This window comes from Trachypithecus francoisi, unplaced genomic scaffold (assembly GCF_009764315.1).
Source record: "Trachypithecus francoisi isolate TF-2019V2 unplaced genomic scaffold, Tfra_2.0 Lachesis_group17, whole genome shotgun sequence".
In the NCBI taxonomy this organism is placed as follows: Eukaryota; Metazoa; Chordata; class Mammalia; order Primates; family Cercopithecidae; genus Trachypithecus; species Trachypithecus francoisi.
The window spans coordinates 87,120,769-87,146,983 of NW_022681462.1; the positions used below are offsets into that span (position 1 = coordinate 87,120,769).

The 26,215-nt window shown below is 43.8% G+C and overlaps 1 protein-coding gene across 1 annotated transcript in view; it reads left to right on the forward strand.

Annotated features, from left to right (window-relative positions):
- Positions 1-20,550, forward strand: part of FAM228B (family with sequence similarity 228 member B) — a 52,089-nt gene extending 31,539 nt beyond the window's left edge. Inside the window, 5 exon segments of the mRNA XM_033176425.1 lie at positions 12,568-12,675; positions 15,231-15,345; positions 15,347-15,378; positions 18,550-18,606; positions 20,272-20,550. Coding sequence (XP_033032316.1) covers positions 12,568-12,675; positions 15,231-15,345; positions 15,347-15,378; positions 18,550-18,606; positions 20,272-20,308 — 349 coding nt within the window. The 3' untranslated portion in view covers positions 20,309-20,550.
- Positions 20,551-26,215: the final 5,665 nt, after the last annotated feature.

Here is a 26,215-nt window from a genome sequence, read left to right on the forward strand (position 1 = left end):
CTTTTCTGTGTGCTTACTATTACCAGTGAGTTTTGTATTTTGAGATGATTTCTTCTTGCTCATTAACATCCCTTTCTTTCAGATTAAAGAACTCCCTTTAGCATTTCATATAGGATAGGTTTGGTGTTGATGAAATCCCTCAGCTTTGGTTTGTCTGGGAAGGTCTTTGTTTCTCCTTCATGCTTGAAGGATTTTTTTTTTTTTTCTTTTTCTGGATAATACTATTCTAGGATAAAAGTTTCAGTCAGCACTTTATTTCTTACTTTTCTTTTCTTTTCTTTTGTATTTTATTTTAGAGACAGAGTCTCACTCTGTCACCCAGGCTGGAGTGCAGTGGCATAATCCAGCTGACTGCAACCTCTGCCTCCCAGGTTCCAGTGATTCTTGTGCCTCAGCCTCCCGAGTAGCTGGGATTACAGCTGTGCACCACCATACCCAGCTAATTTTTGTATTTTTAATAGTGATGGAGTTTCTCCACACTGGCCAGGTTGGTCTTGAACTCCTGACCTCAAGTGATCCACCTGCTTCAGCCTCTCCAAATCCTCAGATTACAGGCGTGAGCCACCATGTCTGGCCATGTTAGCACTTTAAATATGTCCTGCCACCCTCTCCTGGCCCGTAAGGTTTCCACTGAAAAGTCTACCGCCAGACATAGTGGAGCTCTATTGTATGTTATTTGTTTCTTTCCTCTTGATGCTTTTAGGATCCTTTCTTTATTCTTGATCTTTAGGAGTTTGATTATTAAATGCCTAGAGGTAGTCTTCCTTTGGTTAAATCTGCTTGGTGTTCTATAACTTTCTTCTACTTGAATGTTGATATCTTTCTCTAGGCTTGGGAAATTTTCTGTTATTATCCCTTTGAATAAACTTTCTACTTCTGTCTCTGTCTCCCCTGTAAGGCCAGTAACTCTTAGATTTGTACTTTTGAGGCTATTTTCTGATCTTACAGATGTGCTTCATTGTTTTTTTTTTTTTCTTTTGTCTCCATGAATGTCTATTTTCAAATAGCCCGTCTCCAAGCTCACTAATACTTTTTTCTGTTTGGTCAATTCTGCTATTAAAAGATTCTGATGTATTCTTCAGCATGTCAGTTGCATTTTTCAGCTCTAGAATTTCTGCTTGATTTTTTTTTTTGAGACAGAGTCTTGCTCTGTCACCTAGGGTGGAGCGTTGTGGCGCAATCTCGGCTCACTGCAACCTCTGTCTCTCGGGTTCAAGTGATTCTCGTGCCTCAGCTTCCTGAGTAACTGGGACTACAGGCACCCGCCACCACGCCCGGCTAATTTTTTGTATTTTTAGTAGAGATGGGGTTTCACCATGTTGGCCAGGTTGGTCTCGAACTCTTGACATCAGGTGATCCACCCGCCTCAGCCTCCCAAAGTTCTGGGATTACAGGCATGAGCCACTGCACCTGGCCTCATTATAATTTTTGGTGATTTTTTTTTTTTTTTAGCTCATGAGCTGTCATTAATGCTAGTGTATTTTATGTGTTTCTGTGTGGCCCCAGACAATTTTTTTTTTTTTTTGAGATGGAGTCTTGCTCTGTCCCCCAGGCTAGAGTGCAATGGTGCAATCTCGGCTCACTGCAACCTCCGCCTCCTGGGTTCAAGCAATTCTCCTGCCTCAGTTCCCTGACTTAGCTAGTATTACAGGCATGCACCATTACACCTGGCTGATTTTTGTAATTTTATTTTTATTTATTTATTTATTTTGAGACAGTGTCTCACTCTGTCAGCCAGGCTGGAGTGCAGTGGCATGATCTTGGCTCACTGCAACCTCCATCTCCTAGACTTAAGCAATTCTCCTGCCTCAGCCTCCCGAGTAGCTGGGATTACAGGTGTGTGCCACCATGCCTGGCTAATTTTTGTATTTTTAGTAGAGACAGGGTTTCACCATGTTGGCCAGGCTGGTCTCAATCTCCTGATCTCAGGTACTCTGCCCACCTTGGCCTCCCAAAGTACTGGGATTACAGGCATGAACCACCATGCCTAGCCAATTCTTTGTAATTATTTCAATTTCTTGAAATAATTCTATCTAATTTGTCTGATAGAATTCTAAATTCCTTCTCTGCGTTATCATGAATTTCTTTGAGTTTCTTCAGAATAGCTATTTTGAATTCTCTGTTTGAAAGGTCTTATATCTCTTTTTCTCTGGGATTTGTCCCTAGTGCCTTGTTCAGTTCATTTGGTATGCCTATATTTTCCTGGATAGTGTTGATGCTTACAGATATTCATCAGTATCTGAGCATTGAAGAGTTAGGTAATGTAGTCTTTACATCCTGGGTTTGTCTTTCTTGGGAAGGCTTTCTAGGTGTTTGAGGGCATTTGGGCCCCAAGCCCAATGATACTGTGGTTTTTGCAGACTCATAGAGGTATTGCCTTGGTGGACTTTGATAAGTTCCAGAAGAGTTATCTGGTTACTAGGCAGAGACTCCTGATATTTACTCCCACTTTCTCCCAAACAAACAGTCCTCTCTGTGTGCTGAGCCACCTGGAGCTGGGGGTGTCCTGATGCAAGCACCCCTGTGGCCACCATTATTGGTGCTGCACTGGGTCAGACCTGAAGACAGTACAGCACCCGGTCTTGCGCAAGGCCTTTCCCTTCAGGGTGTGAGTTCCCCCAGGTCCTGGGCATGTCCAGAGATGCTGTCTGGGAGCCAGGGCTTGAAGTAAAAAAAACCTTAGCAGTTTACCTGATGTTCTTTTCTACTGCAGCTAAGCTGGCATTCACACCACAATACAAAATCCTTCCCACTCTTCCCTCCCCTTTCCACATGCTGAGAATCCTCTCCCTGTGGCCACCGCCACCACTGGTCTATGGGGATTCTGCCAGGCTACCACCGATGTTTAAAAAAGCCCAAGAGCTCTTCCTTCAGCTTGTGGTGAATGCTGCCAGGCCTGGGACTCACCGTCAGGGCAATGGACTCCCATTTGGTTGAGGGCAGGTCCAGAAATGCTGTCCAAGAGCCCAGGCCCAGACTCAGGGACCCAAAAAGCCTGCTTGTTGCTCTATCCTACTATGACTGAGCTGGTACCTAAGGTGCAAAACCAAGTTCCCTTTCCTCTTTCCTCTGTTTTTCTCAAACAGAAGGAATCTTTCACCATAGCCACCACAGCTGGGAATGTTCTGGGTCACTGCTGAAGCCAGCACATCTCAGAGTCCAGGGTCCCCGGTGTACTCCCTGGGTGTCGCTGCTGCTGGTTTTCAGGGCCCAAGGGCTCCGTAGTCAGCAGGCGATGAATCCTGCCAGGATTGTGTCCTTCCCTTCAAGGCAGCAGATTCCCATTTGGCCCAAGATGTGTCTAGAAAAGTCATCCCAAAGCTAGGGCCAGGAGTGGGGACCGCAGGACCCTGCCTGCTATTCTATCCTACTGTGGCTGAGCTGGTATCCGAGGTACAGGACAAGGTCCTCTTTACTCTTCCCTCTCCTCCCTTTAAGCAGAAGGAAGGTGTCACCTTTGGAGTTGCTGCAAGCTGCACTGCTTGGGGTTGGGGGAGGGATGGTGCAGGCACTCCCTTAGCCATGCCAGCTGGTGTCTCCCTAGGTCATGTGCCACCCTAGTTTTCTGGCTCTGAGCTCAGCCCAACACGAGGAATTGTCTAGGAATTACAGTCCTTGTTCTTAGACTGCCTTTCAAGTTTACCTAGGAGCCCAGGATACTTCAGCCCACAATGGTGAGGCTTGTGGAGAAACTCAAGTTCCAATCACTGGGCTGGGCAGTTTCCCTCTGGCTAAGGCTGGTCCAAGTATTTGCTTCCTGTGCGGGTGCTGGCTGAGCCCAGCATGGCTTTATTCTCTCTTGTGACAGGGCAGAACCAAATTCAACATAAGTCCCCTAGTCACTGGGCTCACCCCCTCCAAATGCACAGACTCTCTGTACACACGGCTATGGCTGGGGTATAGGAGAGGGGTGGCATCAGTGACTCAAGACTGTCCCTCCTGCCCTCCTCAGTGCCTCTTTGAGTGATGTGAAGTTAAAACAAGGTACTGTGATTGCTCACCTGATTTTTGGTTTTTGTGATGGTGCTTTTCTGTGTGCAGAGAGATGTTCAAATCTGTTGTTCCAGTACGGGGAATAAAGGGTGTGGGCTTCTATTCCACTATCTTGCTCTACCTCCAGCATCTTTTCATATGCTTCTTTGCCATAGACTATTTTCACATGTTTATTTGCCATCTGTGTAGCTTCTTTGGTGAATTTTCTGTTGTTCACATCATTTGATCATTTTTTTTTTTTTTTTTTTTTTTGAGACGGAGTCTCGCTCTGTCGCCCAGGCTGGAGTGCAATGGCCGGATCTCAGCTCACTGCAAGCTCCGCCTCCCGGGTTTACGCCATTCTCCTGCCTCAGCCTCCCGAGTAGCTGGGACTACAGGCGCCCGCCATCTCGCCCGGCTAATTTTTTGTATTTTTTTAGTAGAGGCGGGGTTTCACCGTGCTAGCCAGGATGGTCTCGATCTCCTGACCTCGTGATCCGCCCGTCTCGGCCTCCCAAAGTGCTGGGATTACAGGCTTGAGCCACCGCGCCCGGCCTCATTTGATCATTTTTAAATGGGTTGTTTATTTTCTTATTGTTGAGTGTTAGGAATTCTTCGTATATGTTGAATGTAAGTCCCTTATCAGGTATATATTTTGCAAATAATTTCTCCCAGTTTAAGGCTTATCTTTTCATTCTCTTAACAGTGTCTTTTGCAGAGCACACATTTTAAATTTTAGTAAAGTCCAGCTAATCATCAATTTTTTTCTTTTTTTATCTGAGCATGAGAGCATGAGAGGAAAAAGAGAGGAAGCCACCCTTTCCTCTCACGTTCTACCAAAGGCGAAGCAGGTTTTTTGTCCTGCTTCTTGTGGGAGGTACTTGTCTTTGGAATTCAGTTTACTTCTTTGCCTTGAGATCTGATGGACTCAATAAAAGTTATGTTTTTGTAGATTATCTGGCCTTTTTTGACCTTGGGGTGAGAGCACCATTATTTCTAGAACATCATTATTTCTATTTTAGGATGCTTTCTACATCCTAAATGGAAGCAGAACTAAAATCATTTCATTTGTTATTTTTAAAAAGTGGCCACAAATGGCATTGTGAATGTTACATAAGACAGAAATAAATCTTAAGACAGAATTCTGAAAAAATGGCTGTTACTTTTTTTTCTTTGTCTACTTTGAGCATCATAATCCTAGCTCTAGTAATTAAATAGGTTCCACCCAAACCAGGAGTCTATTTATAATAGGTTTAACTCTGATCATGTATTAAGATGATATTTAGAATATTGATTTTATAGTGAGCAATTAATGGACATACAGTGATAATAGGTTTAACTCTGATCATGTATTAAGATGATATTTAGAATACTGATTTTATAGTGAGCAATTAATGGGCAATACAATGAGTTCCAGTCACACTGTTTTCACCCTTACTAAGGTGCTGGTGGTGACTAATGTGGTAAAGAAAATGTCCTTTTTAGATGATTGTCACATTATCTTCTGTGACCTCATAACTTCTCTAGCCTTATGGGGGCTGGCGTGTTTGGGGGTGACTGGCTTCTTATATGAGCCCTTTTACTGAATCTTAGTCTTTACACACTAAGCATGTGTGTGCCAGAAGTCATTGAAGACCATGCTCATATATATATATATTTTTTTGTTTGTTTGTTTGATTGTTTGTTTGTTTGTTTGAGATGGGTTTTCGCTTTTGTTGTTCAAGTTGGATTGCAGTGGCCTGATTTTGGCTCACTGCAACCTCTGCCTCCCGGGTTCAAGCAATTCTTCTGTCTCAGCCTCCCGAGGAGCTGGGATTACAGGCATCTGCCACCACGCCCGGCTAATTTTTTGTATTTTTAGTAGAGACAGGGTTTCACCATGTTGGCCAGGCTAATCTCGAACTCCTGACCTCAGGTGATCTGCCCGCCTTGGCCTCCCAAAGTGCTGGGATTACAGGCGTGAGCCACTGAACCTGGCCACCATGCTCATTTTTTTTTTTCTTATAGAGGAATTTCCTGTATTTCCTAAGGAGGAACAGCTTCTCTCCAATATATTTTTCAAATTTTGAAGATAATTGTGATGCCGCTTTTCTGTCTCTAGCCTGAACACTTGGGGTCCACATCCCATACTATTATGCAGAAGGTGCTGATGGGGCCAGGAGTCTGAGAGTGGGAAGAAGCTCAAGTGCTTAACCACTAAGACAGTTCTGGAATGTCTTCATGCGACAGAGAAGACTGTAGCAAGATGAGTGTGCCTTCTGTGTTCCAGTCACAAATATTCAATTGTCTGTTTTCCACACATAAGTCAAATTCAACCTATCCAAAAGTGCTTGTCATCTTATGCATCTAACTTGCTTTTTTTTGTGTTCCTGGTTATAGGAAATATCAGGGTTCTTCTTTATCGCTCATTATCCCTTTACATAATCCAGCACTGGGCTCTGTCATATCCATTCCTAAATCTCCTTCTAATTTGCCCTTCCTGGCCAGGCGTGGTGGCTCACACCTGTAATCCCAGCACTTTGAGAGGCTGAAGCAGGTGGATCACCTGAGGTCAGTAGTTCGAGACCAACCTGGCCAACATGGTGATACCCTGTCTCTCCTAAAAATATAAAAATTAGCCAGGTATGGTGGTGGGCACCTGTAATCCCAGCTACTTGGGAGGCTGAGGCAGGAGAATCGCTTGAACCCTGGAGGCAGAGGTTGCAGTGAGCCAAGATCGTGCCATTGCACTCCAGCCTGGGCAACAAGAGCAAAACTCCATCTCAATAACAACAACAACAACAAAAATAATAAAAATAATAATGGCCGGGCGTGGTGGCTCAAGCCTATAATCCCAGCACTTTGGGAGGCCGAGGTGGGTGGATCACGAGGTCAGGAGATCGAGACCATCCTGGCTAACACAGTGAAACCCCGTCTCTACTAAAAGTACAAAAAATTAGCTGGGTGTGGGGGTGGGCACCTGTAGTCCCAGCTACTCGGTAGGCTGAGGCAGGAGAATGGCGTGAACCCGAGAGGCGGAGCTTGCAGTGAGCAGAAATCACGCCACTGCACTCCAGCCTGGGCAACAGAGCGAGACTCCACCTCAAAAAACAACAACAAATAATAATAATAATTTGCCCCTTCCTAAACATTCCCGTAAACCAAATTCCCATGATCATATCCAATCTATAACATTTATTATTTACTGAGCTCCTATGTACCAGACACTGTTACACATTCCTTTTTTTCCCCCCAGCTTTTTGTTTCATTTATCTTTGGTGTTTGTTTGTTTGTTTGTTTGTTTCAATTTCATTTAGTTCTGCTCTGATCTCGTTATTTCTCTTCTGCTGGGTTTGGGTTTGGCTGGTTCTTGTTTCTCAGGTTCTGTAAGGTGTGGCCTTAGATTGTCTGTGCTCTTTCAGACTTTGTGATGTAGGCTTTCCTTTTAGCATGACTTTTGCTGTACCCCAGAGGTTATGATAGGTTGTGTCACTATTATCCTTCAGCTCAAAGACTTTTTAAATTTCCATCTTGATTTCATTGTTGACCCAATGATTGCTCAGGATCAGGTTATTTAATTTCCACGTATTTGCATGGTTTTGAGGGTTCCTTTTGGAGTTGATTTCCAATTTTATTCCACTGTGGTCAGAGAGAGTACTGATATAATTTTGATTTTCTTAAATTTTCTGACACTTGTTTTGTGGCCTATTTTATGGTCTATCTTGGAGAACATTTTAAAGTGCTGATGAATAGAATGAGTTGTACGCTTCTTAACATGCTAATTTTGTTTCATCTTCATAGAAATTTTATTTGGTAGGTACTATTACACAGATGACTTAAGGACCTTGTCAATTTTATAGCAGGATTTTTCAGCTTTGGCTTTATATCAGAATATCATGGAAAATTAAAAAAAAAAATTCCGGCCAGGCGTGGTGGCTCATGTCTGTAATCCCAGCACTCTGGGAGGCTGAGGCAGGTGGGTCACCTGAGGTCAGGAGTTTGAGACCAGCCTGGCAAACATGGTGAATACCTGGTCTCTACTAAAAATACAAAAAAATAGCCGGGCGTGGTGGTGCATGCCTGTAATCCCAGCTACTCGGGTGTCTGGGGCAGGAGAATTGCTTGAACCTGGGAGGCGGAAGTTGCAATGAGCCGAGATCACACCACTGCACTCTAGCATGGGCAACAGAGTGAGACTCTGTCTCAAAAAAACAAAAAAAAAATTTCAGTATCCAAGCCATGCCCTAGACAAATGAAGTCAGAATCTCTGAGGGTGGGACCTAGACATCAGTCTTTTTTCAAGATCTTCAGATGATTCCAACACATACCAGATTGAAAATCACTTATTTATAGCCATAAAGCAGTAGATTCAGAAACTGAACTAAGGTCTCTGACTCCACAGTCTACATTCTAAAACACAGTGCCATGCTTTCCCTTATGTTGCATGGTGCTACCAGGGTGAAATGTGGCATGTCGTGTTACTGCCTGACTTAATCTCTTTAGTGATTCCTGCGTCCCTCAGTTAAAATGTGATCTCTTTAGTATGACATACAAGACTGGGCTGATTTTTCCCTCCCTTCTACTCTGTACTCCAACAATACCAGGTCTTCCGCAAGTACCTGAATAAATGCTGTTCTTCACACATGCTGGGCTTTCTCTCTGAACCGTCTTTTTTTTTTCTTTTTTTTGAAAACATTGTTTCCAAAACTCTGTTAAAATGCCATTTTAAAACTTCCTCTCTGAAGTTGTTCCAAACCACCTCCTTACACTAGGCTGTACAGATGAGTCTCTCTTTTGTCCCACCAGGTACTTTTTCATCGATCACACAGTTTGCACCTGTTTACTTGTCTGTGTAATGAATGAATGGATGACCAGTCACTGATTAAGTCTGTGAATCTAGGTTGTAGCCATTTTGCAAAGAACCTTCAATACTAGCTAAAGAGTTGGGAGTTTTTATCGTGTAGGGAATGGGGAGTCAGTGAGGATAGCTGAGGAGGGGGTGAGATGCTGGAGATGGTGCTTTTAGAAACTTTAATCTGACGTGTGAGGTATGTGACAGTTTGGATATAGGATAAGACTGGAGGTTGGAGATCACTGAAGAGTTTTTTTAAAAAATAAGAATCCACATTTTTGGTAATAAGAGCCTCAGTCACGATTGTGGCAAGAGGAGTGAAACAGAGATCGATAGGATGACGCAAGGGAATTCTAGATTTTGGTGACTACATTTGGAGGGCCAGGGAGAACTAAGAGTCAGAGAGGAGCTCGAAGTTTTGAGAATTGTTATCGTATATATTAGTTTCCTGGGCTTGCTGTAACAAAACACTGCAAACTAAGCAGCTTAGAATGACAGGAATCTATTCTCCACAGTCCTGGAGGCTGGAAGGCTAACATCAAGGTACTGGCAGGGTCACTCTCTCTGAAGGCTCCTTGTCTCTTTCCTAGCTACTGATGGTTGCAGCAATCCTTGGTGTTTCTCGGTTTATAACAATAAGAATCCATGTTTTTGGTAATAAGAGCCTCAGTCACGATTGTGGCAAGAGGAGTGAAACAGAAGTGAAACGCTTCAGTTATAGCCTTATTTCTGCAATGGCTGTCTCCATTTTCACATGGTCTTCTCTCTGTGTCTGTGTCCAAATTCCCCTCTTCTGATAAGGACACCTGTCAGTGGGTTAGGGTCCACAACCCTAATTCAGTATTACCTCATTTTAACCTGATAACATCTGCAAAGACCCTATTTCCAAATAAGGTCGAATTCGATACACATGCCAGGGATTAGAATTTGAAGATACTTTTTTGGGTGCATGCAATTCATCCTATAACATTAATTCATTCCATCAAAGAATCATGTATTGAGTTGTAATTGCCTTTAAAGCATTCACAATCTAATAGAGAAGACAGATATTTAAGCAGATCATTCTATTACAATGTTATATGCACATATTATTAGGGACACACAAAGAAGGGTCATTTAACCTAGCCTAGTAGAAAGCAGACAAAGGTAGAAACTTGGATAAAAATAGGAAAGGAGGAACAACAGTTTCTTGGGATTTAAATCACTCAATGGTTTGTTTTATAATTTTATTCATTTAATAAATGACCTCTAGTTTGGGTACATCCATGAGGAAACATCCCATCTGAAGTTACCAGTAGGGGTTCGGTACAGTTCTGTAGCGGATATAGGTATGGGAGACAGCTGCAAAGAGAAAGGAATCCATATGCATCCCGTCCCTCTTTCCTTTTTTTTTTTTTTTTTTTTGAGACAGAGTTTCGCTCTTTTTGCCCACGCTGGAGTGCAATGGTGCGATCTCGGCTCACCGCAACCTCCGCCTCCTGGGTTCAAGAGATTCTCCTGCCTCAGCCTCCTGAGTAGCTGTGATTACAGGCGTGCGCCACCATGCCCGGCTAATTTTGTATTTTTAGTAGAGATGGGGTTTCTCCATGTTGGTCAGGCTGGTCTTGAACTCCTGACCTCACATGATCCACCCACCTCAGCCTCCCAAAGTGCTGGGATTACAGGCGTGAGCCACCGCGCCCGGCCCCTCTTTCCGTTTTTTTTTTTTTTTTTTTTTTTTTTGAGGCAGAGTCTCGCTCTGTCGCCCTGGCTGGAGTGCAGTGGCCAGATCTCAGCTCACTGCAAGCTCCGCCTCCCGGGTTTATGCCATTCTCCTGCCTCAGCCTCCCGAGTAGCTGGGACTACAGGCGCCCGCCACCTCACCCGGCTAATTTTTGTATTTTTAGTAGAGACGAGGTTTCACCGTGTTAGGCAGGATGGTCTCGATCTCCTGACCTCGTGATCCGCCCGTCTCGGCCTCCCAAAGTGCTGGGATTACAGGCTTGAGCCACCGCACCCAGCCCTCTTTCCGTTTTATACCAAATTTCTGGGATCATTTTCCTTTGTTCTAAAGTTTGGCTTTTACAATTCAATGTTTGTTTACCTTTGAAGATAATTTGCCAAGCACACGATTCTAGGTTGACATTTATTTCGCTTAATGTTTTAAAGACATAGTTCTGTTGTGTTTTGGCTTCTGTTGTTTTTGAGAAGTCTGCTGTCATTCTGATTTTTTTGTCCTTTTTCTGTGGCTGCTGTTAAGATCTTCTCTTTGTCTTTAGGTGCCCTGCATTCTCACTGCTGGTGTCTGGGTATGGGTTTCTTTTTCTTTTTTCTTTTTTTTTTTTTTTTTTGAGACAGGGTCTCATTTTGTCACCCAGACTGGAGTGCAGTGGTGCAGTCTCGGCTCACTGCAGCCTTGACCTCCTGGGCTCAAGCGATCCCCCATCCTGTAGCTCCCCAGGGGACTACAGGAATGCACCACCACACCTGGCTAATTTTGTGTTTTTAGTAGAGATGAGGTTTCACCATGTTGACCAGGCTGGTCTCAAACTCCTGGATTCAAGGGGTTTATCCATCTCAGCCTCCCAAAGTGCTGGGATTGCAAGTGTGAGCCACTGCACCTAGCTGGATTTCTTTTTATTTAACCTACTGGTATATGTTGTGCTTCCTGGATCTCTGTATTCATGTTTATCATCAGTTCAGGAAAATATACAGCAATTATTTTAAATATTGCTTTTACTTAATTCTTTGCATTCTGCTTCTGGGCTTAGATTAGATATATATTAGGCCTTCTTATTCTCTTAGTATCTTTTAATATGTCCTTTATATTTTCCATTTTCCTAGGCAATTTCTTTGTATATATTTTCCAGCTTGCTAATTCTTTCTTCACTGTGTTGGATATTAAGATTTTAATTTCTTAAATTTCCTTTTTTCCCCCAATATGCTTGTTCATTCCCAGTAGGCTCTTATTGCTTTCTTATCTTGGTGATTGCTTCCTTTTCTTCTTGAAGCATTTCACACATTGCTATACTACATTCTATGTCTGCTCTGTGCCAGCAAAATGTGTGTTCTGTTCAGGGCCAATATCACCGTTCCAGTCAACCCTTCCGTGGGTGCAAGATTGGAGGACTCTAAGGTACCTGACACCCCATGGCAAAGGACGGGAAAGTGGAATGTTTGGATTCTCTCTAGGGAAAAACATTTTACATAATGCTTCTAAATGACACAATTTTTGTGGCTTATTTTTACTACAGAGTTTAAACTCTTAGTGGATAGGGAGTACTTTAAACTTTGCTTAACTGATCCTTGGTTCTCAGTGAATAGTAAATCAATCTCCATCATGGTTTCAGAAACTCTAAAACAACTAATTTCACCCAAGAATGTATACTAGTTGGAGTAATGATGTTTTTGTCTCTATGTTTAGTAGTCAGTGTATAATAATACTTACGACATAAATGTAAGCTAGTATTGTTTTCAAAACATTCTCATACCACCAGGCGTGGAGGCTCATGCCTATAATCTCAGCACTTTGGGAGGCCGAGGCAGGAGGATCGTGTGAGGCCAGGAGTTTGAGACAAGCCTGGGCAACATGTTGAGACCCCATCTCTACAAAAAATAAAAAATCCCTTGACGTGGTGGTGCATGCCTGTAGTTCCAGCTACTTTGGAGGGTGGCTGAAGTGGGAGGGATCCCTTGAGCCCAGGAGGTTGAGGCTGGACCATGTCTCAAAAAACAATATTGAAAAAGAACAAAAATACCTTCTCACACTTGTTATCTTGTTAAAGGTTAAAAGTGAAAGTGAATTTTAACGACTGTAGTTTTGATTTGAAACCCTTGGCAAGAGCTCCTTATCTTTTGGAATCCCAGGAAGGAGAAAAAACAGTTATTTACAAGTAAGTCTGTTCTTCCATAGCGTTGCTTTTCTTTTGCTAAGATGCTAGACTGTGCTGTCATCCCCTGCCATCCTGTCATGTTGCTGAGACAGTGCTGAGGCACACACCAGGCTCCATTGTGGGAGGACACTGGGCATCTCCCACCACTGTGTCTGATGAGGTGGCAACACTTCCCAGGCTTTTCTGGTCTTAAAGAACAAGTAGGCTGGGTGCAGTGGCTCATGTCTGTAATCCCAGCAATTTGGAAGGCCAAGGCGGGTGGATCACCTGAGGTTAGGAGTTTGAGACCAGCCTGGCCAACATGGTGAAACCCTGTCTCTCCTAAAAATACAAAAATTAGCCAGGCGTGGTGGTGGGCACCTATAATCCCAGCTACTTGGGAGGCTGAGGCAGGAGAATTGTTTGAACCCGGGAGGCAGAAGTTGCAGTGAGCCAAGATTGTGCCACTGCACTCCAGCTTGGGCGACAAAACAAGACTCTGTCTCAAAAACAAACAAACAAAAAACAAACAACAACAACAAAAACAAGTCGCTAATACAGAAATAACAAACACAGAAATGGAAAAAAATTGTTAACAACTTGTACTAAAGCTACAAGGTTAGGAGATTTAAAATTTAATTGGAGTAGTATAGATGGAGTTTGGGACTGGTTTGGGTGGGTAGTAGCTGTTACAATATCTTACCCAGAGTGAAAGATGTTATAATCAGAGAAGTGGTACATACTATCAAATACTATGTATATAATGTGAGGAATCATCTCAGCTAACTAGTTATAGAATTAAGAGATTTCTCTACATAATTACGTAACTTGTAACTATCTGGTTAAAAGTCATGCAGTCCCTCAGATATTGCTGGAGGGAATGTAAAATGGTGCAGCAACTTTGGAAGGCAGCTTGGCAGTTTCTCAAGATGTTAAACATTAAATTATTATGTGAACCAGCAATTCCGCTCCTAGGTTTCTACTCAGGAGTAATGAAAACATATATCCACATAGAGGCTAGGATGTGGGTGTTCATAGCAGCATTATTCACAACAGCCAAAAAAGTGGAAACAACCCAAATGTCTATCAGCTGATGAATGGATAAACAAGATGTGGTGTATCCATACAATGGAATGGTGATACATGCTGCAACATAGACAAACTTCAAAACCATTGTACTCAGTGAAGGAAGCCAATAACAAAAGGCTACATATAGTATGTTTTTAAATAAAAAATGTTCAGAAAAGGCAAATCTATAAAGACAGAAGGCAGATAGTAGTTGCTTAGGTCTGGGGATAGGAGTGGAGAGTGAGTTAATGAGCATGGAGCCTTGGGGTTGGTGAAAATGTTCTAAAATAAGATTGTAGTGGTGGTTGCACAACTCTGTAAATATACTAAAAACCATTGACTTGTACACTTAAAATGGGTGAATTTAATGTCATATAAATTATACCTTATTAAAATTGTTGATAACAATAATAAAAAAAAACCTGGCAAGGTGGAAGAAAAGTGAGCTTATGTGACTTTCTAGGAGATGAGCTTACAATTCTCTGTTCCTAAAAAGTGCCCGAAGTAAGCTGCAGTAGTTTCTTTTCCTGAACAGGCTCAGAATTTGTTGAATAAATACAGTGTGGCAGAAGCTGGAGGGCTTTTGGAGATGCTGGTATGACCAGCAGAGAGAACGACTGATTGTCTCCCAAGGACCTTAGTGATGTAAAGTAGAAACAGATGACAGCTGGGGAGGGCACTGGCCAACATGGGCTTACTGTCCTTGAGGTGTGGTTTAACCATTTGCTGGGTTGTCTTTTGAATAGGAGCCACAATTGAGGGGAAAAAGGAAGTGTCCAAACTAAGCCCTATTTGCTTGGTAGCTGAAGGCCTTAAAAGATACAATGATTGATTGAAAAGATAGAATTGAGAATCACTCTTGCATATTAGGGTCCAAAGGAGTAAGTTCCTCTGCAATCCCTAATTGCCAGAGTCTCAAATAGACCTAGTTGGGTAAGATTTTAGGATAATCGGCATCTTAATTCCATTTAATTTTGATGAATGATATAAAAGGAGAGATTTTGTTCTCAAATACATCTTCTAGCAGAGCGAGACCCACATGTGAAGGAGGATATTGTGTTGCTGGAGTAGTGGGGTCCTATATTTTAGACTAGAGGCTTAAGTCTAGGCTCACTCTAGAAGGCGGAGGAAGACTGGATTCTCTTCCATGAAAAGGGAAGCATCCCAATTCTGGCAGCAGGGGTGGAGAAGGCACATTTGTCTTTGGCAGAGTTAGACCTTCTCAGGGAGGGCAAACTGGACAGCTCTGTGAGGGATCCTTCACTCCAGAGGACCCAAAGCTGTCTGATGAAGCAGCACAGAGACTGCAGATGAAACCATGACTAGAGCAAGGCAATACTATTTATTTGGATTTATTTTCACACAAAAAACATGTAAATACATTTATTTTCACAAAAATACATACATTCACATAGAACTCATCACCTTCAAATTTAAATAAAAATATTACGTGCTACAGTTGAGTTGAGAGTTAAGAGAATCCCTTCCTTTCTGGTTCCTTCATGCAGAAACAAAGGGTCATCCTTTCTAGAAAGAGAACCGCTGTGTTATCGAGACGGAAAGAATCCAAGTGCCAAAGAGGCCATCTCTGAAGGGTATTTTTCTTCCTTGAGCCTCAGCCAGGAAGGAGGCAGAACGGGAGGAAGACCAGAATGGGTAAGAGCTGGGGCTGTCCCATTTCATCATACATAAGGCAGCAACTGCTGATACCAAAATCTGAGCACCTGGGAACTTTCTTTGTATGGCAGGCTTCCAGGAAGAGAGGAGGCAGTGGGGAATAGGTTAGAAGCAGCATTCCCTTTATTCAGAGGGAATGGAGAGAGCCACCTGGCTCCCTGGTGGAGCCACACGATGAGGGTGCCCCCGGTGGGTGGGCCACGCTGTCCAGGATCTTCCTAGCCCCTCTCTCGTTCTGCCATCTCTACCCTGTCTCTACCATCTACCACTTAGCATAGCCAAGCCAGGGCCCACATTTTGTTATTCTTAAGGCAGTCAAGATAGGTAGAGAATTTTCAAAAGGACTAATACTAAATTAAAGTAGTAAAAATTGGGAAGTGAAAGCCCCCATATTGAGAGATTGCCGGCAGCAGAGAGGAGCACCCGTGCTTTCTCACTCGGCACCTCGTGACTCCTGGATTGCATTAGGGTCGAGCGAGGGCTTATTCTCTGTGGACCCTGGAGTAGGCCCTGTGACTGGTGAAAAGGATCCCAGGAGAAAACTCATGAATAAGGGAGAAAGTGAGACTTCAGACTGAAATTACTAGAAATGCTTGGAAGTAAAGGATGAAAATGAAACTGAGGAACCAGAGCAGTTAATTAAAACCTAGAGTAACCAGGAGATCCAGAGTTTCCTGAAAGAATGGGAATTTCTTGCATTTGAAGAGCTGAGAAGAAGAATCATGAATTATTGAGAGGAACTGCCTAGTGTCTCAAGCAGGGGGGCATAAAGAAGAGCTGGCGCCTATATCTCCAGCTGACAAGCTTGCAGGGCTCATACTGGACTCCTCATGAGGCCAACTCAAGGCCAGGGAGCAACCCTGGCCCTGTCCTTACAGAGAGGCCCTACACAGGATTCTGGGATACAGATAAAAGGACAATGCCTTTTCAGGTCCTCTGTGCAGATGTGATCGTCCCTCCAACTCCTAGTGCCAGCCCCTGTTTGCTCTGAGGCTCTGCTATTAGTCCCCTATGTGATCTCCAAGAAGGATCTTCAGGTCCCAGATGGAGGCCTTCCACGGTCAGCTCCATGCCTGTTGTCTGCCGTTGTCCCTGCAGCCCCCAGCCCCAGCAGCAGCTGTCAACCTCTTCTGACCCTGATTCTTGATTCTGTGTGAATGACCATGGAAGAGCACAATTTTATACCCTGGTGCATGACTCCTTCCTCTTCCAGAATGTGCAATAAATGAAGAAAAAAGCCCCAACATTTAAAATGTAAACTTTATAGAAATACTAGGTATTGGGCCATGTGCAGTGGCTCACACCTGCAATCCCAGCACTTTGGGAGGCCGAGGTGGGCGGATCACCTGAGGTTGGGAGTTCGAGACCGGCCTGACCAACATGAAGAAACCCTGTCTCTACTAAAAATACAAAGTTAGCCAGGTGTGGTGGAGGGTGCCTGTAATCCCAGCTACTCAGGAGGCTGAGGTAGGAGAATCGGTTGAACCCGGGAGGTGGAGATTGCGGTGAGTTGAGATCATGTCATTGCACTCCAGCTCAGGCAACACGAGCAAAACTCCCATCTCAAAAAAAAAAAAAATCTATCTATATATAGATATATATTTACATATATATAGATATACATATCTATATTTACATATCTATCTATCTATTTATAAGTGTTTACAGAGCACAGATTTCTCATCCTAAGGTAATGATAGTTAAACTTGGTGGCCATTTGAGTGAGCTAGCCCAACCTACCATTTCTGGGTCTAGGTGGAGCTTCTCCCTCCAGTTCTCCTGCCCAGAGTCAGCTTCTTAGGAGTGTATTCGAGAAGTCATGGCCTTCCTCCCCACGTGAATGGCCTGTCTTCTGAGTATCCTTCAATCTTGCCATCTTCCTTTCTGACTGTCTCTCCATTTCCCCACTCCTATCCCTAAAGGACAGGGGCGCTACTTTTTTTACTCATTCATGAAAATTTACTAACCTTATCTTTTGTGTGTTTAGCTCCTTTTACTGACATGTTTTGGTATCCTCCCATGTGCTTGCTTGCTTCCTCAAAATTTTAACAAGTGCTAACTCTGAGCCAGGTAGTGTTTGAGGGGCTGGAGACACAGTGGGAAACAAAACAGAGGCGGCTCCTATTTCCTGGGGCTTACATTTTGCTGGAGAAATAGACAATAGTCAACCAAATAAACACATAACATCATGTGAGTTAGTAATAAGGAAAACAAAGCAGGTAGAGGGGTGGGGTGGGAGGGTGGGGGATGAATGAAGAGGACTGTTTTCGGTGGAGAAGTCTGAGGAGGCTTCTCCTCTGAGATAACGTTTGTGCAGCAGCCTGAGGAACCCAGGGAGTGAGGCGTGGAGAGATCTAGGGGAAGAGTGTTGCGCAGATGGATGGGCCCAGGCAAAAGCCTGAGATGGGAGTGACGCTGGTGTGTTCAGGAAACAGCAAGAAAAAGTGGGGAGGCTGAAGACAGTGAGTGCTGAGAGAGGGCGGGAGGTGAGGCTGGAGCAGAGGCAGGAGCCAGGCAGGTGGGGGTTACAGGCTGAGACAGGGAGTTAGAATAAAATTCAAAGTGTGAGGGGAAGCTGTGCGGAGGTTTGGAGTAGGGGGGAAATAATATCTAGTCAGCATTGTACAAAGAAGAACATGGCTGCTGCATAAACAACTGCGGTTGCTGGAGCCGAGGCAGGGCCGTCAGGCAGTGAGGGTTCCAGGCCACGTGACAGCGAGGACTCCAGGCTCCAGTGTGGGTGGAGAGGAGCTGGCAGAGCTTGTTTGTAGGTGTGGAAGTGGGTGAAAGCGAGAAATCAGTGCAGAGGGGTCTGGGTGGATTGTCGTCGTAGTCACTGACCCCTTAGGAAGGTCTGGGGGAAAGCAGGTTTGCAGGGAGAGAAGTACAGAAGTGAGGAAGAATCATGTTTGGGGCGGATTCCATTGCAATCATTACAATACCGAAGGAGGATTTGTAGGGTGTGATTTTAGAGCAACTGAACTCTTTCCCTCACTGTCCATTTAAACCTGTTCTGTTGGGCTTGGTTCTTCTCCTGCCCTGGGCATTCTCAGACAGTAAAAAGCCTCTGGTTATGAAGACAGTCTGTTCAGTAACTAACATGGTCAGTCTCGTATAACATAATGACCAATGCTTCAATCTTCATTTAAGGTCTCCCTCCCCCCATTTGGGGCTGCTGAAGCTGGAGCTACAAGAAAGAAGAGGGAGGTAGATGTCTTCTCTCTTTCCCTTCTTACTCTCCTATTCCTTACCCCTCTTTCTTGCCACTGTGATTTCTGATATCTGCAGAGTCCCCAGTGGGAGGGAGGAAAGAGAAGTAATGGGTGGGCAGGAAAGTTGTTACCTATTAATTTTATGACGATCTATTTTAGTGTAAGGCATTCTCTGGGCTTGGCAGGGGTTTGAAGCTATGGTTTTTCTCATGGGGCACTTCCAAGTAATCTTCAGAGAAAATTCCTATTGCTCAGAATTTCTTGCCGGATTTCTTTTCCAGCTGTTTGCTTAGGACTGTCTCTGGCTCTAAGTATCTGATGGAACTGCCACTACTTCATTGTTCACTTAGGAACATAGCCTCTATCACCTAAAGAGATACCGAGACTAAAATGAGATCCATTTCAGTATCTTTGTAGATGCCCATCCTACACCCAAGCGGAGATATACAGTAGGCAGGTGGAGGTACAGGTCTGGAGTTCAGGGGAGACTGGAGGTAGAGATAGGTTTTTGGGAGTCATCCTCATATAGATGCTACGGGAAATCATGCAATCACCTGGGGGTGAGTGTCAAAGAGAAGAGGACCAAGGGCTAGTCCCGCGGAATGCCAAGATTTAGAGGTTGGGGCAAGGAGGCAGAGCTGGTGAAGGAACATGCATGGAGTGAGAGGCTGGTATGAAAGGAAGCAAAGCAGAAGTGTGTGCTGCTGCAGAGGCCAGTAGAGAAAGAGTTTCAGAAAAGAGGGCACGCTCAGCCACGTGGCAATGCTGCTGAGAGGGAGGTAAAATGAGGACTGGGAGATATAGGCGTAACTGCTGATTTTCATCAGAGAGGTTAAGTGGAGCAGCTGAAATGAAAGCTGATTAGAGTGGGTTCAGGAGAGAATTGGGGTGAGGATGTGGAGACAGAATAAGCAATGCTTTTGTGGGGTTTTGTTATAAAGTGGCTGGAGAAGGTAAGGCAAGGGAATGTTTTTATCAGCGATATTGATATGATAACATGTATGTTTCCTGATGGGAATGCTCCCATAGAGAGGGAGATTTGATGATGCTGGAGAGACAGGCGGCAGAATAGAAGGGCAGAGTCCGTCCACAGGTGAGGAGGAAGCACCCTGGACTCAGGTGGACAAGACAGATCCATTGTATGAAGAGGGACGGCCGAGTACATGGACGTAGTTCAAACTAGCTCAGTGGATTTTGCAAAAGAGTATTGTTTCCTTCTATGTACTCATTTTCTCAATGAAGTGAGATCATCAGCTGATAGGCATAGAATAGAGATTTTTTAGAGGTTTGAAGAGCAAAGGGAAGAAAGAAACCTAGTATTTTCTGAATCACAACAATCCAAGTGGAAATTAGTACTCCAAACATGTTGACATCTGAAAGCTGAGACCACTGGAGTTCCCTCAAATCACGTCACACATCAGTGATCTGCCCATCTATGTGACCACATCCCTGAATCTCAGTGCTTCTGACTCCAGACAACGTGAGGAAAGGCTGAGGCAGGAGGCCTAGGTGGAGACCCTGCCTGAGAGATGAGTCACTGGGCTCTGGCAGGACAGGCTTCAGGGGGATCAGCCCAGCTTAGCTGGGGAACGCTTTCTGCTCTTGCAAGCCCCTCATCCCCATACCACACTCAACTCTTCCATTTTGTCACCTTCAAAAGGTTTCAGCAACCAAGGAGCACGCACTCTGATCCTTGATTGGTGAAAGGATACGCAAAATCAGGCTGCTTCAGAGGAAGTCATCTGCTCGCAGGAATCAGGGTGAAGGCCAAGGAAGGCACTCAAGAATTGTCCTGTCTCTAAAAAAAAGCATCTGCAACAAACTTCCTTTAATTTTGAGTTCAGTGTCTGTGATAATTAAGAAATGGCAATACCATGTATTTTCCCCGGAAGTTAAGAAATATTGCTGAATGAACCAATAAAAATAATTACAGCTCCCTTACTAAGTGTCCATCTTTGTTTATTTGGTTTGTTCCTAAATTAAGGTATGCTCCCTTTGGTCATGCACCCTTCATAGCCACAGCCACATACCCTCCTGAGGTTTTTTCAACATTAGAAAATTTAAAAATTCATTTGGGGTTGGCCAAGTGAGGTGATTCACACCCATAATCCCAGCACTTTGGGGAGGCTGAGGCATGTTGCCCAGGCTGATCTTGAATTCCTGGGCTCAAGTGATCCACCCGCCTCAGCCTCCATCCAAATACCTGACTTGAGGTCAGGAGTTCGAGACCAACCTGGCCAACATGGCAAAACCCTGTCTCCACTAAAAATATGAAAATTTGCCAGGTGTGATGGCACACACCTGTAATCCCAGCTACCTGGGAGGCTGAGGCATGAGAATTGCTTTAACTCTGGAGGTGGAGGCTGTAGTGAGCCGAGATTGCACCACTGCACTCCAGCTTGGGTGACAGGGCAAGACTCCATCTCAAAAAAAAAAAAAAAAAAAAAAATTCATGTAGGGTATAATTACTTGCTTGCTGATTCTAAACATTGCGTTCTGGCTTTTGTTGAATTTGAATCTTTGTCACAGGAAGACACAGTAGGACACAGAGCATAGAAGAGTGGAATTCTGTTTTCCTTAGGCAAAGGGACACCACAGTAACCTTTTTAAAAGACTTAGGGGAGTCTGATTTCTTCAGTTCTGTCTGTTCCCCACATACATATAATTCCAAGATCCCCCTCTTTCCTAGTCAGTGCCCTAGATTTCGCATAAAAGACTGGCAGCAGTGTTAATCCATCTGGAGTTGCAATTCAGCAACCTACAGGATCAATTTATGAACTTGAGGGTCACAGATGGAATAAGATTTATTAAAAATGGTGGCCCTACATTTTAATGCCTTTCACATTTTGGCATCTGAGTTTCATATTGTCTTGTTTTAAATTATCCATTTTTCTCTCATTCCATATTCCTCATCCTCTTTATTCTACCATGACAGTTATCGAGTCTCCCAATGTCTCGCCCCTAAACAACATATGGTTCTAAGTGAAACTAGATTTTCTTTCTTTTTGAAACAGGGTCTCTTTCTGTTGCCCAGGCTGGAGTGCAGTGGCATGATCATGGCTCACTGCAGCCTGGACCTCCCAGGCTCAAGCAGTTCTCCGCCTTTCAGCCTCCCGAGTAGCTGGGACTACAGGTGCACACCATCATGCTTGGCTAATTTTTTGTATTTTTTGTAGAGATGAGGTTTCACCATGTTTCCCAGGCTGATCTTGAACTCCTGGGCTCAGGCGATCTACCCACCTCAGCCTCCCAAAGTGCTGGGATTACAAGCGTGAGCCACTACACCTGGCTGAAAACTAGATTTTAAAAACTTTATACTGTGAACAATTTCAGAGAAGTATAGAAAAATTAGTGATAATTGTATAATGAATCCTTATGTATCTGACATCCAGCTTCAATACTGATTACCTCATGGCCAGTCTTGCTTTGTGTATATGCATACCTACTTCTCAACTCTAACTGGATGATTTTGAAGCAAATCCCAGATACAGTATCACAAATATAGTTGCTCATTCCACATGGTGAAGAGAAGACACCTTTCCTTTCCCTGCACTTTGACATGAATACCAATTCCAAATACCTCACATGTCCTCTGAAGCCTTGTACTATTTCTGTATTATTTGAGATCATTTGTGTTGTAAGTAACAAGCTAACCAGAGCTAACATAAGCACAAATGGAATCCATTGGTCCCTGGTGGTCTAGTGGCTGGGATTAAAAAGAAAAAAAAAAAGAATTCATTGGAAGAGTGCCAAAGCATCTTACAGAACCCTGAGAAAAAATTGAATTCCACAGGAAGGGCAGGAACCTTGATAGCACTGGCCTCTGAGCAGCAGTCATCTCAGACCCTTCTAGGCTGTTGTCACGAACATGACTCTCACACCTTTCCAAGCCTCTGTTTTGGTTAGAAGTCTGTAATCCTAGAAGAAAGCCAGGAGAATCTGATCCTAGACTTGGGTCAGGTGTGCACTCCTTGACCAATTAGTCACAGAGAAGAACAGGAAGGTGCTCCATCGAGCCAGGTGAAGTGGCTCACGCCTGTAATCCCAGCACTTTGGGAGGCCGTGGCGGGTGGATCACCTGAGGTTAGAAGTTCAAGACCAGCCTGACCAAAATGGCAAAACCCCATCTCTACTAAAAATACAAAAATTAGCTGGGCATGGTAGGGGGGCACCTGTAATCCCAGCTACTCAGAAAAGCTGAGGCGGGAGAATCGCTTGAACCCAGGAGGGGGAGGTTGCAGTGAGCCAAGATTGCACCACTGCACTCCAGCCTGGGCAGTAGAGCAAGAGACTCCATCTCAAAAGCAAACAAACAAACAAAAGTCTACCTCTGTGAGTGGAATCAGGGATTTGCCAGAGAGATGGACCACGCAGGCATTTCTAATCCACCATGTGGAGCAAGGAGGCCAGGAATCACTGAAGAAAGCTGAGCCCGAAAAGGCAGACAGGAATCTTACACGTCATGCTAAAGGGTTTGGAATTTATGGGGAGACCCTGAAGGATTTTATAATACTCTATAGTTTTTGGCATTTTTTCCCTTTTACATTACCTCTTCAGTCAAAACAAACTTCTAGAAATCACACCAGCATTAAAGGGATATTGTTACTTCACCTTGACTTTATATAGAAGGAGAAAAGTTTCGGTAAATCAATTCTGTTCCATGAATCAGTCATTAATGCCTTCTCCATAGCCATTCCTCTGTTCAAGTGAGTAAGTTTAGAAATTCTCTTAAGTTTTCTTTATAAAAGGCAGCCTAAATCTATTTCACACTTTTAAAATAAAAATCTAGGTGCAAGTTTGTTCTTAGGGTTAAGATTAACATACACCTCACAAACATTGGGACTTTTGTTTTCTGAGACAAGGTCTTGTTCTGTCTCCCAGATGGAGTGTAGTGATACAAGCACGGCTCATCTCAGCCTCAACTTTCCAGACTCAAGCAATCCTCCCTCCTCAGCTTTCTGAGTAGCTGGCACTACAGGTGCCCGCCACCATGCCCAGCTAATTTTTAGACATTCTGTAGAGACAAGGTCCCATTGTGTTGCCCAGGCTGGTCTTGAACACCTGGTCTCAAGCAATCCTCCTACCTTGGCCTCCCAAAGGGCTGGGATTACATGCATGAGCCACCATGACTGGCCTAGACTTTTTGATTTAAAGAGACTCTGGATAGAAATGCTTTTCTCTGTTACAGTTATAAATGACTAAAAACACTAGCCATGCCAAAATGGCAACCAGAGGCCAACTGCAAAGCTTCAAAAGGTTTGATGCTCTCCTGGTAGACAAGTCTTCAGTCTCTTAAATTTTTTTTAATATGTTGACATTGAAATTTCATTTTGTGTAGATGTCGGGATTATGTTTCATTCATTTATTTATTCATCATTCACTTAGTAAGTATCTAAGTGCCTGTTTTTCCCAGGTGCTCTGCCCGGTTCTGGGGATATAATGAGGAGCCAACATAGGCCCTCTGTCTTAAAGTTAGTAGGAGAAACAGTGACAAAAGATTTTAATACTATGAGATTAACTTAGTTGTGGTATGTAGAAAGAGACTCAGAGCCTGCAGCAAGAGCCTAGGTGGAGACTCAGTGAAGCACTACCTATTGAAAGGAGAATCTTTCAAATCCTTGATATTTCCACCATGTAAAAAAGGTGACATTGGCCGGGCGCGGTGGCTCAAGCCTGTAATCCCAGCACTTTGGGAGGCCGAGACGGGCGGATCACGAGGTCAGGAGATCGAGACCATCCTGGCGAACACTGTGAAACCCCGTCTCTACTAAAAAATACAAAAAACTAGCGGGCGAGGTGGCGGGCGTCTGTAGTCCCAGCTACTTGGAGGCTGAGGCAGGAGAATGGCGTGAACCCGGGAGGCGGAGCTTGCAGTGAGCTGAGATCCGGCTACTGCACTCCAGCCCCAGCGACAGAGCAAGACTCCGTCTCAAAAAAAAAAAAAAAAAAAAAAAAAAAAAAAAAGGTGACATTGCCAGGGAACATCAAGTAAAGAGACAAATGCTCAGGTAAGCTTTTAAATCATATGAGATTGAAATAATTTGATTCAGTAAATCAGGGAAACTTTTATTTTCAAATGAAGTAAGGAAGAAGCTAGGTAGAAATTAAAAATCCTATTTTGAATCACCTTTTGCTTATACTTAATGTAGTTTAAGCCATCAGTGTATTATACTTTTCTGCTATGTCTACTCAACAGGAATTTTCTGTTTGCCTGCTATTTGGGTCAGTCATAGATGGTCCCATGTTATGAGAAAGATGTAAAGATGAGATAGATTCAGCTCCTTTTCTCAAGAAGATTATACCATATAAGGAACTAATTTGCTGAATGGTCCCTCAGTTAGCCTGACTAGAATCTCTAAATCATGGTCTACACAGCAGTAAACGAGGAACTTTGGCCCCTCAAGTATCAATGAATGCTAACTGGGGCACCTGGATTCCTATCTCCACCTGGCAGTAATGAGGTGGTAACCTCATTAACCCTATTCGATTGGTGTTGGAGAAAGCCAGCTAAAACAAAGTTTCAAGTCCAGAGCCTCATAAACTGAAAATGTTCAGACTTCAATAAAAAATAGTCATACCAAGAACGAGGAAGATCTTTAACTGAATGAAAAAGACAATCAATAGAGACCAACACTGAGATGACAAAGATGTTAGAATAAGCCCAAAAAGACTTTTAAAGTTGCTATGAGAAAAATGCTTCAATGAGCAAATATGAATACACTTGAAGCAAATGAAAAAATAAAAATCCTGAGCAAATAGGAGATATAAAGAACCAAATGAAAATTGTAGACCTGAAAATTACAATCGCCAAAATAAAAAGCTCAGCAGGTAAGCTCAACAGTAGAATGGAGAAGATGGAGGAAAAAATCAGTGAGGTAGAAGATAGAACAATAAAAATTACCAAATCTGAAAAAATGAGAAAATAGAGTGGGGGTGGAGGAAAGAACAGAGGCTTAAGGGCTGTGGGGGCTATAATAATATTCGTATCATCAGAATCCCAGGACGAGAGAAACAGGCAGGACTAAAAAAAATACTTGAAGAAACATTGGCTGAAAACAGTAATCCTTGTTAATATCCTGTATCTTGATGTAGCTATGTCAAATCTTGGTTGTGATAATGTACCATACCTTAAACTATTAACAATAATTCCTAGATATCATTAAATATGTAGTCAGAGTTTTGGTATTTGCCTGATTGGCCCACGTGTTTTGAAGTCGGTTTCTTCACATCAGAATCCAAACCAGGCCCACCTGTGGCACCTTCACCCTTCAGTGGGAGTAAGAAGCCGGACGCGTCACTTAAAACCATTCCTCTTACGCTGTCGCCCTCAATCTTACAGGTAAATAGCAAATTCTCTTTCGTATTAATGTACAGGCCTCGATAAAAGTCCAGAAGGGCGGCGGGGGCTTCGACGGTTGAAGGCCCGCGTGCCCGCCGGGGCCGCGAGGGAAGGGTGCCCCCGAGACAGCCGTGGAGGGAGGGCGATAGCCAGGCGCTGGGCTTCATCACTGCGTATCCGTTTGCTGTGAAATCAAATGGCGCCCTTCCCTTTCCTGGGACGTCGGCGTCACCTTCCAGCTGGCGTCGGGGCAGCACTCCGGGGC